This window comes from Lepidochelys kempii, chromosome 2 (genome assembly GCF_965140265.1).
Source record: "Lepidochelys kempii isolate rLepKem1 chromosome 2, rLepKem1.hap2, whole genome shotgun sequence".
Lineage (NCBI taxonomy): Eukaryota > Metazoa > Chordata > Testudines > Cheloniidae > Lepidochelys > Lepidochelys kempii.
Genome location: NC_133257.1, coordinates 167319033 through 167335210, shown reverse-complemented (window position 1 = coordinate 167335210; position 16178 = coordinate 167319033). Strand labels below are relative to the sequence as shown.

Below are 16178 nucleotides of genomic sequence, written 5' to 3'. Positions count from 1 at the left end.
CCTGGAGTCTCTGAAGCAACACAAAGATTTTCTTTTGAAGCAGTAACAGTAGAATCCATCTTCAAAGCAGTAGTCTTTTTCAAGAAAGCAAGACGAGTGTTCTAGAAGGTGTAGTTTCTGCCTCAGAACAGATAAGATTAAACTGAGAAGAACAGAGACTAAACTTGATCTTAGCCACATAGGCTGAGAAGCCTATGTGGGACTATTTGAGCAGTAAAATACTATTCAACGTGATTTAGACGGGCAGATTCTGGCTCAAAATGAAAAGCACTGGTTGATTGGTTTGGTTTATGTGTGTGTGCGTAAGCAGGGTCTGAATGAACTAGCCCTGAGAGCTAGTTCAGGATGGGGAGGGACTTCAGGAGCAAACTGTCTTTTCATGAACACACCTACTCTGTGTAGGGTCTCGCAGACAGGAGTTGTGTAGCTCCAAGTGATCAGCTTTGGCTGGTGTTGGGTTATAAAGACAAAGGAACCCTAAGATAAGTCTCTGAAGAAGGGACCTTCTGAGGAACTGACAATAGTCCGTAACTGCATAAAAAAAAAGGAGTGGGGACAAGATTTTATCCTTCACCTAGGAAACAAGCTGACAGCATGCTTGTCTCATGAAAAAGGAAAGCGTCTGGAAAGTGCTGATGAGCAATACTTTAGACATGAGAGTATCTTGTTAATTAAGTCTAGGTTCTAGAATGTGTGTTATGATTTTATTTTATATGTACCCATTTGTTTCCAGTACTTTTACGGGCTATCAGTCAAGTCTCTATATTTTGTTAAATAGACTTTTACTTGTTTAAACTATCAATCTATCTAAGTGCTGTGTGTTAAGTGCAGCAGTGATCTGAGGTGTAACTGGTAAACTTTGGGCACAGCTAATCTGTGAATACTGCAAGGGACCAGTGGACCAGGGGCTCAGAACTCCAGGGTGACACTTGGAGCACTTGGGGGTTGGAGCATCTCTATTGCTAACCTGCTGAGAGAAAGCAGGGCCTGCATAAGCCTAGAAGGAAGTGCTTGTGTTGTTTGTGGCTGGTGGAGTTCGGGAGCTGGTTCCTGGCGGACACAGACAAGGCTTCCTCCAGGTGATAGTGAGATGTGTCAGAATCCGGGGTATTCTCAGGAAGCCTTATAGTAGTTATACTGGTGCTTATTTATTGTGGTATAGCTATTCCTACCCAAGAAATGAAATAAGCTATTTGAGTATGAGGCACCTTTATACCAGCATAACTGTGTTCCCACTAGGGGATGTACAGGTATAACTATTTTGGTTAAAAGTCACACCCTTCACTGAAGTAGTTATACTGGTATGAAACCCATGTGTACAGAAGGCTTGAGTGTGGGTTGCAAATTCAGGCCCATTTTTCCTAAATACTGCTTTACAGTATTTTAATGAGAAAGCTGGTTTCTGACTGGCTGGAATTATTTTCAACATGAATCAGTAAATAAGGGTCAAACATCCAGTAATCTGATTGGCTGGCAGAGGCTCCATTTTACATAAGAAAATTTTTCTGAAGGAAAAAAAACAGCTAATGTCGTTTCCACCTACTTTAGTGGGGCTTGTTATGTTTTCCTACACATAAAGAGTGATCAGATCCCTTCAGTCTCAATGAATGAGTGAGAGAAAGAAATTAAACAAAAAAAGAACAAATGTCAAGTCTCCATGATAGTGCACAGTTTGGGTGCCTCGTTTGTAACACATATTTCAACTGTCTCAGAAAATGGCAGCGGCCTTTGGAGGCAGCAAAATCTCAAAAGTTTAGAAGCGCAGAATGCAGAAAGCAAAATCATTACAGTTACTTAGCTACACACAACATGGGTCTTCTTGCTGGTACTCTTTTTTTTTTCGTTTTCTTCCCTGTTGAAATGATTAAAATGGTTAAAGAACAGTGAAACATGCTGATAGTGAAACACACAAAGATTAGAAAGCAATTTTGGAGTTCACATGTGCTCAGATTGATTATGCAGTAACCTGATGGTATCAACCTTTTCATTTTCCAAGCGGGGGAAAAAAACCTCTTTAATATAACTGCTGGCAGATTGTCCTTTTCCAGATGCAGCCTTGTCTAAACAACAGAACAAATGCCAGAAGCTGGAGCACCATGTTTCCCCCCATTTCCTATACTGCACACACTGCTTCTTCTGTTAGCCAGCTGCATTAACCATAACACTAATGCATTTGTGACCTTCATCCTAAAAGATTCCAATGTGTTGTGCAATTTTGGGGCCCCATGCTTCCCTCCATTCTGCACCACAAAGGGGAATAGGGGTGGGGTGGGGAGAGGGGATTCAAGAAAGAATAAGAAGGCCTCAGAACTCATAGAGGAGTTCTATGGGAATACCCTATCCCTCCGCAGGGCCCCGAAACCTCCATTCTGCAGAGTTGGGACTCCATGGGGCTGGGAAGGGCCAGAGCATTTGTTCTGCACAACTATGTCTCCTTCAGCCATCAAAATAAATCCCAGGGCGAATGCATGTGGTAGTAAACTCTGGTTAAACCAGCATTAATTCCTCTCCATGGCTTCTGAGGAACAAAGTGTAGGCACACAAGGGGCTAGCGAGGGAGCCACGGTGCCAGGAGGAGGCCAGGAAGCTTTGTGTGGAGGGGCTGACCCGCTAATCTAATCTCTCCCTTGGTTCTTACATGACCCCCTCCCTCTGGTAGCTGAATGCCATTCAAGTATTTAAAAACAGAAACAACAATAACCTTTATCTGAAGCCTGGCTCAGTGTCAGCTGGGATGGAGCATAATTTCTCCATGAAGGTTACAGCTTCTTAGGATTTCCAAGCATTGGTCTGTGCACTCTGGTGCCACACCCCCTCCAAAGAATCTCCAAGCCCTTTGAAGGGAGGAAGCCAAGAAATCTCAGTGAGGTGATTCTCATGGAATTTCCTGCTTACTTTGCCCCTTCTACAGTTCCCCCAGCCCATACAAGAACAAGTAGAGTCACATATAGAGCAAGTCTTCCTTCACCACTAAAGCACAGCCACCAGCATTGTAGAACACAGCAGATATTTAAAGGCCTGATCCAGTGCCCACTGGAGTCTTTAGAAAGCTCCCATTGGCTGCAATGGACATTTAGCCCCCCGTCTCATTAAAGCAATGAGAGCATGTAGGTAACAACTGTACAGTTACATAACTCTAACACAACAGAAACCAGTCTGCTACTCTCTGAAGCCTGCAACTCACTGTCTGTCCTTGCAGTCCAGGGCCCTGCTTTCCAAAATGGAGGGCACCCTCCTTTGACCTCCACAGCTGTACCCAATATCTTCACAGAACAGCTGCTCCACACGGGCATTGGGTCAAGCCCTAAGTGTGAACAATACCCCTTTGCAACAGTTTGAGACAGGAAATATCCCATTGCAATAAGGTGTATTGAAATGATCCAATTGTATAATACAGTTTATTTGCCTCATCTGTTTCGTGAAAAAATCTGTTCTTTGACCCAAACAGGTCCAGATGCCAAGTTTTTATATATATATAAATCCTCCCAAACAGATATTATGTATATAAAAACTTGGCATCTGGACCTGTTTGGGTCAAAGAACAGATTTTTTCACGAAACAGATGAGGCAAATAAACTGTATTATACAATTGGATCATTTCAATACACCTTATATATATATTAAATCCAGGTTTACTGATTTCTTTAGTTGTCTTGCTGGCAGATTCTGTTGCTGGAGTTTCAGCTGGATTGCAGCTGTGGAAAAGAATGTGAGACAGCATTGGGAGACTCTCAGCTGAAAAGTTATCTTGCCCTTCTAGGAACTGGGTTCTCTTCGCCTTACCTTCGATTATAAAGAATTTGTTTCCTTCCATACAATGTATGTGCAGAAATTATTTTATGTAGTTTTGTCCCTTGAGATGCATTATTTTATGTAGTTTTGTCCCTTGTTCCAGGCTTCCCTTTGGTTAAAGAAAAACGAGTTCCCTCCAGGAAAACATACAGCAAAGGATCTGGTTTAAATTACTTTGCAAGCCCTATTGAAAGTGGGCCCTGAGTAATGAAACATGAGATCAGCCTCCTGAGGAAAAACAAGAAATCCTCACCCTTTGTTCCCAATTTGGGAACATCCAGCACGTTGCTATCTTGGGTTGGAGTTTGTGAAATGTATTTAGAGCCAGCACAAATCTGCTAACTACACAGAGTGAGGTCCTGCATCTTGCTGGAGACCACACAAACCTAAGAATGGTTCTGATTCAATGCAGAAAAGAAAAGAAAAGAAAAAAAAGAAAGAAAAGAAAGAAAGAACAGGCTGTCCCCAAACCATTTCAGAGCTTTTGCATTTGCTGTGTGCTCACCAGGTTTTCACTTGTTATAGAATCAGGATTAAAATCCAGTCTCTCCATTCTGAATTTTTTTGTAAAAATAGTTTTTAACCTTGTGTTGACATAAATATTTTCCTTGAGAACAGGATTTGTACTGGGTCAGTTGACAGGAGCTTTGCTAGTCTGAAATAGTCCTCATCACATCCAAAGCAAAAGCCTGTAACACAGGATCTGCTTTTTATAGAAAGAGCCTCAGTGATGTAGATCATTTAAACATTTGAATAATTAAAAATCGTCTGTGTCCTATCAAGAAAATAGCTCAAGAAAAACATGACACTGAATACCTACTTTTTATGAATGCGGTTCCATCTCCTCCTTGCATTTTGTAACAAACCTGTGGACACCCATTTTGGGAACTTTATGGTTAATATTATACTACACATTATGGCCACAGCAACGTCAAGATTCTTTTTCTCCAAAACTTTAAAAGACACCTTCTTTTGATACTCTCCATTAGCTGCGAGTAGTACAGGGATCAGGACATACTGAGTACTTCTGATTCCATCCGCTAAAGAATAATGGAATATGTACATATTAGTCAGGTCAATACACCATAAAACTCCTCGCTTCATCATGGTTTAAGTCCATATCTCAAACATTCAGATTCTAATAATTCCCCCGGGTGCCAATTTAGCTCCCAGCCATCTCATCCTATCATCGACAAGAAGAGGAAAAGGAGATCTAGATAAATCGATGCAAATATTCACCAAGAAATCTACCCTATGCCGTTTTTTCCTCTGAGAACGTAGATGTCTTTTGAAGCATGGACACTTGACAACAAGCTATCCTGTCATGAAGAAATAATGGGCCAGATTCACCAATATGCTCTGGCTGCTTTTTGCAGGATCAGACCCACACAACTCCAAATCGAAGAGGTTTTTGAGTGGCAGTCTAATCCCATCTGATTACAAAAGGCTTTTTAACGGTGCTGTTTTTTTCCTATAAGTGTTTCAGGCCTTCTTCCTTGAGTAATTAGCTGTAATACTGGGACAGTTGATCTGAGGCATTCGATCCAACAGCCCTCTGATTGGCGGCAGGGGTAGCATCTGAGCAGCTCAGCGATGGGCCCTGGAATTCACTTCTCATCTTGAGTCGCATAAGCCTGGACTAGATGGTTTCCAGGACACAGCGTCAGACTTGCACTTTGGAGGCAAGATGGTCTTGTGATTAAAGCAGCGGACAGGGACTCAGGTGGGGTGGGTTCGGATCTTGGCTTTGCGTCAGAGTTAACTCCAGGATCAATACCTTAGATTGTACACTCTTAGGGCAGGGACTCCCTGTTACGCTGTGCTTGTACAGCATCAAGCTCAACAGATCTTTGTTGGGACATCAAGGGCACGTCTGCACGGTCTACGGCAGCAAACTTCCTAGCCCCGAGGCACAGACTTGGGTTTGCAAGGAGCGTGATAGCGCTCGAAAAGTAGCCGTGCAGATAGTGCTTTGTCGTCGTGGCTCAGGCTCTGAAACCCCCCCCCCCCCACCTCCAAGACTACAGAGCACACTCACTTCAACTTCAAAGTGCTGTCTACACAGCTACTTTTCAGAGTGCTGGGTGTTCGCCCTTCTAGTCCAAGTCTGCCGGTCCAGGCTGGCGGGGCTTGCTGCTGTGGGCTGCGTAGACACACCCTTAGGCACTATGGTAACTCTAACCTTTTTGCCGAGACTTTCTCTGAGGGAGAAGAGTGAGTAGGGCTTGGGGAGGCCAAGCTGGATGCCATAATGGAGACGTGTATTTATAATTAGGAAGGTGTTACTCTGTTGAAAGCCTGCTTTAAATGTAGCAGCTGTCTTCGGATTTGTAAATTTTTCTGGTTCTGCTGGGAATGTGTCTAGTTTAGATACTTGATGCTGGAAATGCATTTACCTAAAAAGATGAAAGAAATACATAATATCTGTTTGAGAGGATTTAAAAAACGAAGTTGGACGCAGCATTTTGGTACAGTTTGGCTGGAGAACGGCTGGCTAGCTGAACAGCTGCTTTCGCTGGAGTTCTGAAACAGAAGCCACACCTGGGGATTGTAAGTTTTGCTGCTGCACAATCTGTCTGTGTTCGAAGTTCTCACATGAACAATGTGCACGCTGGGAAGCAGCATGATTCAGCGGATAGGGGACTAATTATAAATCAAGAGATTTGGCTTCCAGTCCTGTCTCTGCCACTGACTTACTGTGATACCTTGGGCAAGCCTCTGTGCTTCTGTTTCCTCCCGTACCTTTAGTCTATTTTGTTGTAAGTGTCTTCAGGGCAGGGACTGTCAATGTGTTTGTACAGCACCTCGCACAAGGAGGCCCTGATCTCAAATGGGTACTATAGGCACAACTTACTGTAAGACAAATTAATAATAATAATATACATGAAAAAAGACAAGGAAAGAGGGCTCTTGACTTTTTGTCAACTCAGCTCTCTCACTGAATAAAGAATTAACCCATTCCAGAAGTCTAATCTCTTCTTGACTGCTTGGATGGCAGGATAAAACATGCTATTCACTACTTTTAAAAGTATTTACATAAAATATATTGCTATATTTTACTGCATTTTCATGTTATGCAAGCCCACCTTTATGTGGTAAGATTTACAGCAGGCCAAGATTTATTGACCTAGTTCAGCATGGAAATGGCTGCTAAGATTGACTTGTCAGCAGTTTTTAATTTAATTGCTCTTTGATCCTTCAGCCTTGAAGATATTTGCATTTTCAGCTTAGCATCTCTTGGCAACACTTAGCAGCAGCAGCTGAGACCCAGAGCCCTACAACCTGTTAATTGCTCCATTTCTAGATGTGTCCTGGTGTTGAATTACAATAAAGTTTCAACCTCTCTCTTCCCCTATAAGTATGCTTTCTAGTGGGAATAATACTGCTATTGGTTTTCATTCCCTAATCTTTTAATCCTAGTTGGATCACAGAAAATATAGAGTCTCAAAGGGACATTTTTTCAACCGGAAACCAAAAATGGATACATCCTTCTGGCCAAACTGCCTGTTCCTTGCCCAAACAAGTGCACAGGAGAGAGAGATCCTCACAGTGGGGGAATGAAACCTATGGCTGCTAAACATGGTTGTGAGGCAATGGCTTGTCCCCTTAATATAAAATAGGTCTTTATTTAAGATGGCTCATTTTAATGGTCTTTAGTAGGGGATGGGGGTGGGGGGGGGAAATCACATACCACATCCTTCTCTGTTCACAAAAGCAGCATTGATCAACAGGTGTTTCTCAGGGCAAAACTGGCTACTTGGATAATAGACAGGACCATTAAGGAAAAGCAGAGTGAGAAAAGAGAATCAAAAGCTCCAGGAATGAGAGAACAGCTCTGGTTCATGAATGACACCTTGAGAAATTCTATGAAATACCACAGGTAGGAAGCTTTAACTTATAGATCTGGGGCTTAGAAAGAAATTGCACATGAACACTGACCGGAGCAGCAGCAAAGCAGTGCTCTTACACGGGGTGGCATAACTGTTGCTAAAAGATTAATACAGAAATAAAAATGATGACTTTCTATAGCACCTTCCATCTGAACACTGCCATGGACAATTGCCCACTTGAATTCTCATCTGAAGGCTTGGGACAATAAGAATGGGTCTGGTGCCAGGAGGAAAAACGTGACTGTCCTTTGACAAAATGGACTGAAACCTCCGAACTGGCATGTGCAGGAAACCCAGTACTGGCCAGCCTAGAGGCACATGCACTGCTGAGGTCAGGGTTACGGAGGACACCACTCCATGAATCAGGCAGATCAGAAGGATGACGTACTAACCAGGGAGATGCTTGGCATCTTTCTGGAGTCTCTGGATCTCTCGGAGGAATCCCTGGATCCAGATGTAGCTGCAGAGTTGGTAGCCAAACTGGTTAGGCAGGAGGAATCCTCTGCATAGAACTTTGCAGTGTAACATGTACTAATGGAGGTTCATTTTACAGGCTGGCGGGCGGGGAGAAGAGTTTTCCCTGTTTCCTGGTTCTTATGAATGTCAGCATCAGCATTTGTAAAAGGGCAGATATAGCCTCACGTGTGGACAGAAACATCCTTCCCTCCCCTGACCTCTACCATTATCCTTCTCTCCACCTCCTAAGCAAAGTGCAGACTGCTGAGCCCCCCAAGCCACCTAGTTCACTTCCTCTGTCATACCCCAACGTCAGAATCATCCTCAGTAATCCCTCCCCCTGCTTTGGCTATATGGGCCGCTGTTCCCAGTCACAGTGTACATACTTGCTCTCTGCATGTACAGTGGCTGTCTGAATCATACCACGTATACGGATTCAAAATGGCTGACAAGTGAGAGGGAAAACAAGTGATACAACAAAGTCCGTGGTGATGCCAAGAACAGAAGCCAAGAGTCTTGACTCCCAGTCCTGGACTCGAATCTCAGGAAAGCGCAGACCCAAACCTGCTTTTTGGAAGACTCCTTTTTCTTTGACTTGGCACATTATGACCAATGTAAAACAAATCCCATTCATATTTGCCCTGTGTCCACTGCATTCATATTACAGGAAGTGTGGGTGACAATGGTGAATAAGATGATGTCCCACAATCTTGTTCTTTTGCTAGGTTTTTCTCTCTCACAGCTCCTGGGTCTTAAAGCACCTAGCAGTTGTTGGCACCTGAACAGCGTCCATTTCCCCCAATCACGTGCAACAGCACCAGCATCATAGTTTGTCCAAATAGAAACTTTTCAGGACTGTGGGCATAACAGTATCAGAAGCATAAAAAGGTCAGAAAAGAGATGTGGCATATGTAAGCTTTTTAATTCAACCCATACAAATCAAACAGAGGCCAGGAGAAAAAAGAAGCTGGAATTTCGAGGCAACCTGCTGCCTTCAGATTTGGCTGAAGACTATGGCAATTTCTGGAGCTGGATTTGACTCTGCCTCTACCAGTGTTTCAGTAATCATTGTGAGTACATATGCCCTGATTTCTTACTGGTTCCTATTTTGCCAGGTTCAGAAGCTACAGTTAAATTTGCAAAAAGGTTTCCATGATAATCTCCTGTTCTTAGCTATACATAACTTCATGAAACGTTTTCTTTGGGGGATGAAACATCCTGTGATTTGTCCGTGGCTGAAGGCTTTTCTTGAATTTCTTGAGCGAAAAATACACACTTTCGCCATTAAATATTTGTAACCACTCTTTTTTGCTCAAAAAGAGTTAGACTTAGCTAAAGTTTCAAACTTGAAAATTTGCTTCTAAATATCCTTAATGAGGCCTTTTGCTAGGTTTTGTAATAAGCGAAGGTTAACAACAAAACACAAGATAAAAGATGGTATAAGCAATTGATGTTTTGCTGAACATGCTCAGTAAAAGCCTCTGGTAAGATTTCTTTTCTGACACCCATATTGCTGCCTGCCAGCCTGATAGGTATAGTAGCTGCGGCAGCAACAATTTGCATGAGGCTCATCGTACAATTTCCCATTGCAGTACGCACAGAAAAACCGTTCCAAACAACAACGACTTCCTTAAAGTGACACCATCAACTTGAAATCTAGTCAGTTAGGAGGGAAAAGAAGTTTCAGGTATTATGTCTGCTCCTGTGTTTCCCTGCCAATTTTTGTAGCTTCACAAACGACTTTTATGAATAAAGAGTTTCACGGTTTTCTCTTTATAAACAGGCAATTCTCTTTGTTTTTGCCAGTCTTTCACATTGCAATTGGTGAGAAAAATATTTAAAATAGGAGGAAAATGTTGTTGTGAAACCATAAAAATTGGTAGATGGATATAGGGAGCATAACTTCTGTGACATAAACAGCATCCAGTACCTTGTCAGTGCTTAAATAAATAGTAAATAATATTCAGTTGATAAAAAATAATACCTTTTTTTCCTCTTTAGGAAGGTACGGTCATGCCAGCGTAAACGGATGCACTTTGCTGAGAAGTGAGACACACAGTAACCTTCTCCAGCCAAATGAAGACTGCAGCAGTGATGGGTATTCACAATTCTATTTACTGCAGTGAAGTGAGAACTTCTGAGCCTAGTTGTGATCATTCACAGTCGGACCCTAACCATTCTCTTTTTCTTCAGTTTTCTTTTAAAAAGAAGATATTAAATGCAAACATTGTTAAGGCAACATTAGTGTTATACAGTGGGTTTTTTTAAAATCAAGAAATGCAAAAATTAAGGCTGCTAATAGCAACGTCAATTTAAGCACATTGTACACGTATATGTGATGGTCTACACTTAGCAACATACACACATATATAACAAAAATATATTAACCAAGAACAATAGGAATAAAAATTAATTGTATATTATGCTGTTAAAAACCTTAAAGCATGAGAGGCAAATCATCCTGGTGCAAATAATCACGTATTGAAAAAATCAATGGATATTTTTCTGTGAGTAAGGTGAGCAAGTTTTGGTCCTTATTATATTAATAAATAACCTATGCACATGCAATTTGTTTAACTTAATGTTGTTGCAGAAACCCATTCTTAAAGGGGCAAACCCTGAGGTCTTACTCTTTATACAGTCATTCAGACGAACATCCACTGCAGGCAAAATGTTGTCCCGATTATTAATTATTTTTGTTATTTTTTGCATTCAATTGATAAGCATGTGTTTAACTCTAAAGGAGTTAGGGGCATATTTCATTCTGTTCTAGAAAGATTAGCACATGAACTGCCTGTGGTAGGTGCTTCTATTTCCTATGCTTGAAAATTCATCTGTGTTGCGGTGACAAGCTGATGCTGGCCACATTTTTGCCTTTGATCAATGTGGTGTAAAGTGTGCAAATCACATCTGTGGGGTGAGGAAGGTGAATTCTTCTTCCCTGCTTGAAACCCAGGCGATTGATGTGCACTTCAAAAGATATATTTGTCCAATGCTGTGTAGCCAATATTTGCAGCCTGCTGCTGAACATGGAAAAAAAGAATCCCAGAAAAAACAAAGCTATATTACCTAAGTCAAATATCTTGTGCATCTAACCAGTATCATTTAAAATTAAAAATGGAAAATCACCATTAAGAACTGTTTTCATGATCAAGTGATATTCTGAGCTGAAGAAATAGTTATAAAACCATATAAAAAGTGAATGAAACCAGCACATTCTCTGTTGTAGACTTGGGATCCGATTCTCTCCTACTTTACACCTGGTGTCGTCACTTACACCTATGCAAAGTGTAGACACTATCGTATCTGAATTCTCCATTCCCTTATGCTGGTGGTAGCGTTTTCACTCCCTCTTTGAACAGGTATAAGTGATGACGGCAGGGCAGGGGATGCAGAGAGTGGGAGGGGTAGTAATCAGGCCCCATGGAATTGTCTTGTAAAATTGATATGAGGTGAATAAGTCTGTACACAGTTCAATGAGAGGTGGAAGAATCAGTTGATGAAAAACCTTCCTGCCTCCCTGATCATACACATTAAGTATGCATATTCAAAATAAATTCCTTGCTAGCAATGAATATTTTTCATGTTCTTTTCTTCACCACCGGCCACGTGCTGCTCCTCTCCTTAGGCCAAATTCTGGTTAAGCGCATGCTAGAAAAACCTTGGCCAGCAGATGTATGATGGAGAAGTTGATGGTTCGTATTTTGGCCCTTCCAGGAGAGCACCCACTCTGCTGACTTTCCACAACAGGAGCCATGTAGTGACACTACAGGGACTAACGTAGAGGTAAGTGGGTATCTTCCACAGGGTTATGCGTGTATGCTCCCTTATCTGGTCATGGTATCTAGGGACAGTGCCCCACAGATATTAATCCTACTTTTAGTGGGAAGAGATTGTAAAAGGGGGCTACACATTTAGTTAGTATTGGCTGGAATATAAGTGCAAATTAACTCTCCCATTTGTTGGGTTCATTATGGCCTATTTCCAGGCAGCCACCAGAATTTGACTCCTCATGTAAGTAGAAGCTGTGGTTGTAGTGAAGAGGGGAACAGAAATAGTGTACTCATTTTCCAGCAATGATGGTGGAAAAACTTGGCCTTCCCATTGGCCTCAAGGCAGCTTTACCTTGCTCTGTGACCCCTGAAGTGGACTTCTGATCATCTTTTCTGTGTCACAGTGAATTTGACACTTTGTACCACAGATGTTCTTACTTTTATAATTGCTTTATGCTTTGGATTTTGATAATTGGAGGTTTTTCCAAGGGTACCTTTTAAAAAATTTAGCTCTGTGTCATTAGTGCCAGTCTCATGGCTGAGAACAGTTGTATGGCTTGAATCTTAAGACATAATATACAGTATATCATCCTCCTGGGATCCAATTTTGCAGCCCTTACTCCGCAGAGTAGAATCTACTCATGCATGTAGTCTCATTGAATTCAGTAGGACTAGTCACATAAGCACCAAGTGGTACAGAATCGGTGAGCGCTAAGGAGTTTCATTCTCATTATCAAGAGAACAATATATTCCTATGAGCCCAGTCTTGCAACTCCTTATCTATAAAAAGAAAAGGAGTACTTGTGGCACCTTAGAGACTAACCAATTTATTTGAGCATAAGCTTTCGTGAGCTACAGCTCACTTCATCGGATGCTGTAGCTCACGAAAGCTTATGCTCAAATAAATTGGTTAGTCTCTAAGGTGCCACAAGTCCTCCTTTTCTTTTTGCGAATACAGACTAACACGGCTGTTACTCTGAAACCTGTCCTTATCTATAGGAGCTTCACTTGTCTTCAGTAAGTCTTCATACGGGTAAGAATTACTACTTTGAGTAACAATTGTCAGGATTAGGTCCTATGTGTGTAAATCCATTTTTATGGTGGTACCTCTAGTTTTCTGCTGTAGGATAAATTGATAAGATTCTAGGGCCAAGATGACCACTATGTAAGTAGGCCAACCAGCTCACACGAAACGGTGATCTTAACTGATTATCATGGGTTATAAAACAGCATGTGGCTTTGTGACTATACATAATTCCATAATGAGGAGATAATCTTTCTCCATAAGTGTTGCATTAATATCAGGATTTATATCAATTTGGTTCCTTGGTTCCATTTGTCAGTTTCCCATCAGATCAGTCATGAGCCTTTTTCTGGTTTGAAACAGTTTACTTGAAGACTCTGAGAACTGAAACACGACATACTGCCGTATTACCTTTTCATCCCTCTCGAGTTCCCAGTTTGTTCTGTAACTGTAAAGAGCAAGGCAAAGATTCTTGCAAATCTTGTACAAATTTTTTAATTGTGGCACTAACAGATGAATATTTTACAATATATAATATACAGTCATATTAAGTACAGATGGCTAAACAGTTCTTCTCTTTTTTAACATTAGCAACATTACACAGCTATGTTTTTAAATTCCAGCTCTGACCTCCCCCCCACAAATATTTCCATTCTGGGCTGCGTATAGTGCTAAAATGATTCTTAAAAAAATTAAAATATACGAACTCTCACTTCCTCAGATTCATTACAATATAGTAAATATGAAAAACTGTTGACTGATCTGTCCTTCTTAAGTTATCATTTCAATTTAATGAAATATTTTTAAAATATATGTCAACTACCAAAGTAGTTAATATTTGTAAAATAAGCTGCTATAAATAATTGTGAGACAATGCTACAGCCCGGATGAATTAGAAACAAGGGGCCAGATTATGTGAAATTTACACCAGCTCAGGATCTGACCTATAGACTTGGTCCAGCTCTGACGTATGTGAGCGGACACACCTTCATTTCAGAGGGCAGGAATGAGTCCTAGATCCTGAAAGATTAAGCAGTGTTTTGAAACGTTACAACAGAGACTGTGAAGGCTTTAAGTAAGTAAAGGTCCCTTTTATTTCACATCTCACAACACTTTCACAGTGTCATGAATGGGTTCAGTATATCTCATGTTCACTGTTGATTACCTGCTTAGTGAGAATTCTAGAGATATAAAACTCACCTAAGTATATAACATAACAGCATATGGCAATTTAGGCATTTCAGAATCTGCCATAACTTTTTTCTTGTGATTAATATTGATGGATCTTTATTCTACTTGCTTTTTTCCTTATTGGTTCTAGTTATTTTGTCCAAATCAAAGAGTAAGAAACAAGTAAATTGTCTGAAACATTTGCATATTTTAAATAACTTAAGACTGAATGAATGTTATTGTTCACACAGATAGCAAAAATCTTAATTTTCCCCGTATACACAATTAAGTGTTAATGCAGGATCACACAGTGTTTATATTTTTATTAACCTGCCAACAATAGTTTACTGGCAATCTTAAATATTTAGAGGCAAAACACAGGGTCCTTGGCACGGAAACTGTGCAGCAAAGCATCATATTTTCCCCTTAGAACCATTATGCAGGTACATTCAATTGCAACTTATTTTGGCCTGTAGACAGGAGAATAAACTAAACTTCTTGATGTTCTTTGCCACTTCAGTCCTTGAATCATGATTATGTGTGTGTGTGAAGTTAGATTTTCCAATTACCTGTTCTTTAGACCTGATTCAAACTAGGAGAGGGACCTATAATAAAAGAAAAGCACATGATCATTCAATATGTTGTTAACCCTTCAACTGCTGACATTACGAGCCAAACATTCTCTTGTGGGTCATTTTATTGTTATTTTTATATCACCAGTCTTTATTAGAGAATAATTTGCACTGTAGCTCACGAAAACTTATGCTCAAATAGATTTGTTAATCTCTAAGGTGCCACAAGTCCTCCTTTTCTTTTTGCGGATACGGACTAACACGGCTGCTACTCTGAAATCAGTGAATTTAGTGTCTTTTCCTCCTTGCAGACTGTCTATGGACAGACAGATCAAAATTTCTCTCTATTATGTGATTGGACATATAAATTACCTGGTGGTTTGTTTTTGTGTGCGTGTTCCCTGGTGAGAGGAGGGGGAAACCCAAAGGCCCGGATTCAGGAAAGCACTTAAACACATACTTAACTTCACCCCCATTCATGAAAACACCTAAACATGTGCTTAATTTAAGCTTAACTTTAAACACGTGCTTAAGTGCACATGCTTAAGTGTCCTTCCAAAATAGGGATGCTTTCCTGAGTCAAGGCCAGAATGAGAAGAAGAACTTGAAAAGCCACTGGGCTTTGACTCACTCAGGAGGGGAGAGGATTTTAGGATCACATGAAAGATCAGCAAATTTTTGATCGTTTTAAACCTTTTGCTTTCTTGACCATAAAGGCCATGGCAGAAGCATGGTTCCTTGAAAAATTAGGCTGAGTAGTCTGCATGATTTATTAGCTAGAAGAGGAGTTGAAATTTATTTTTGTCTCTTCACATTCACACAAAGTAACAGTGTGCAACTGAATGCTTCTAAGTATGAAGGGGATGGTCTGATCACTGTCTGGCTCATTTAACCACCTGTGTACCAGAGCTCGGCCAAATGCTTTTGAGGGAAACTTCTGCCCCACTTCTGTGCTAAAGAGCCAGCACACTATTAAGAATTTAATTTGTCCCATTTGATAAAACTCCACTCTCCAGATATGCAATTCACCCCCGCCCCCCCAGCACTAGCTAATATAAAATGCATGGGTGTAACTCCCACTAAAACAATGTGATTTGTATAGATGTTAGAATAAAATTTGCCCAGTGGTAGTTGCAACTGTGTAACTGAAAGGAGAATCGGGTCCATCCTATATTTCCATTTTATAGGGCAGACATTGGCTGCAATTGTTCCTGCAGCTAGATGTATAACTGGTCATTCGCATATGGAATAACTGTGATTCCTTGTATAATGATGGTAAATCCATGTGGAAATTACACATATATACAGATGCAGAGGTTTACATAATTTCAGAAATCTGACCCATATATTCTCATACTATTTCTGAGATAAAAGGAAATGAAAGTAAACATAAAGGAAATGAATACAGCCAAACTGATATAAAAGCCACTTGATACAATATTTTCAATATATTATATCACTATTGAAACTAAGAGCTAAATGGATGCAGCTCCATTAGTAG

The 16178-nt window shown here is 40.7% G+C and overlaps 1 protein-coding gene and 1 pseudogene across 6 annotated transcripts in view; both read right to left on the bottom strand.

Annotated features, from left to right (window-relative positions):
- Positions 1 to 23: 23 nt before the first annotated feature.
- LOC140908048 (U2 spliceosomal RNA) lies at positions 24 to 195 on the bottom strand (annotated as a pseudogene).
- Positions 196 to 13414: 13219 nt separating this feature from the next.
- Positions 13415 to 16178, bottom strand: part of COBL (cordon-bleu WH2 repeat protein) — a 233717-nt gene continuing 230953 nt past the window's right edge. For all 6 annotated transcript variants that reach the window (XM_073332702.1, XM_073332705.1, XM_073332704.1 and 3 more), the window contains one exon: positions 13415 to 14710. In XM_073332702.1, coding sequence (XP_073188803.1) covers positions 14693 to 14710 — 18 coding nt within the window. In that variant the 3' untranslated portion in view covers positions 13415 to 14692. The remainder of the gene's footprint in view (positions 14711 to 16178) is intronic.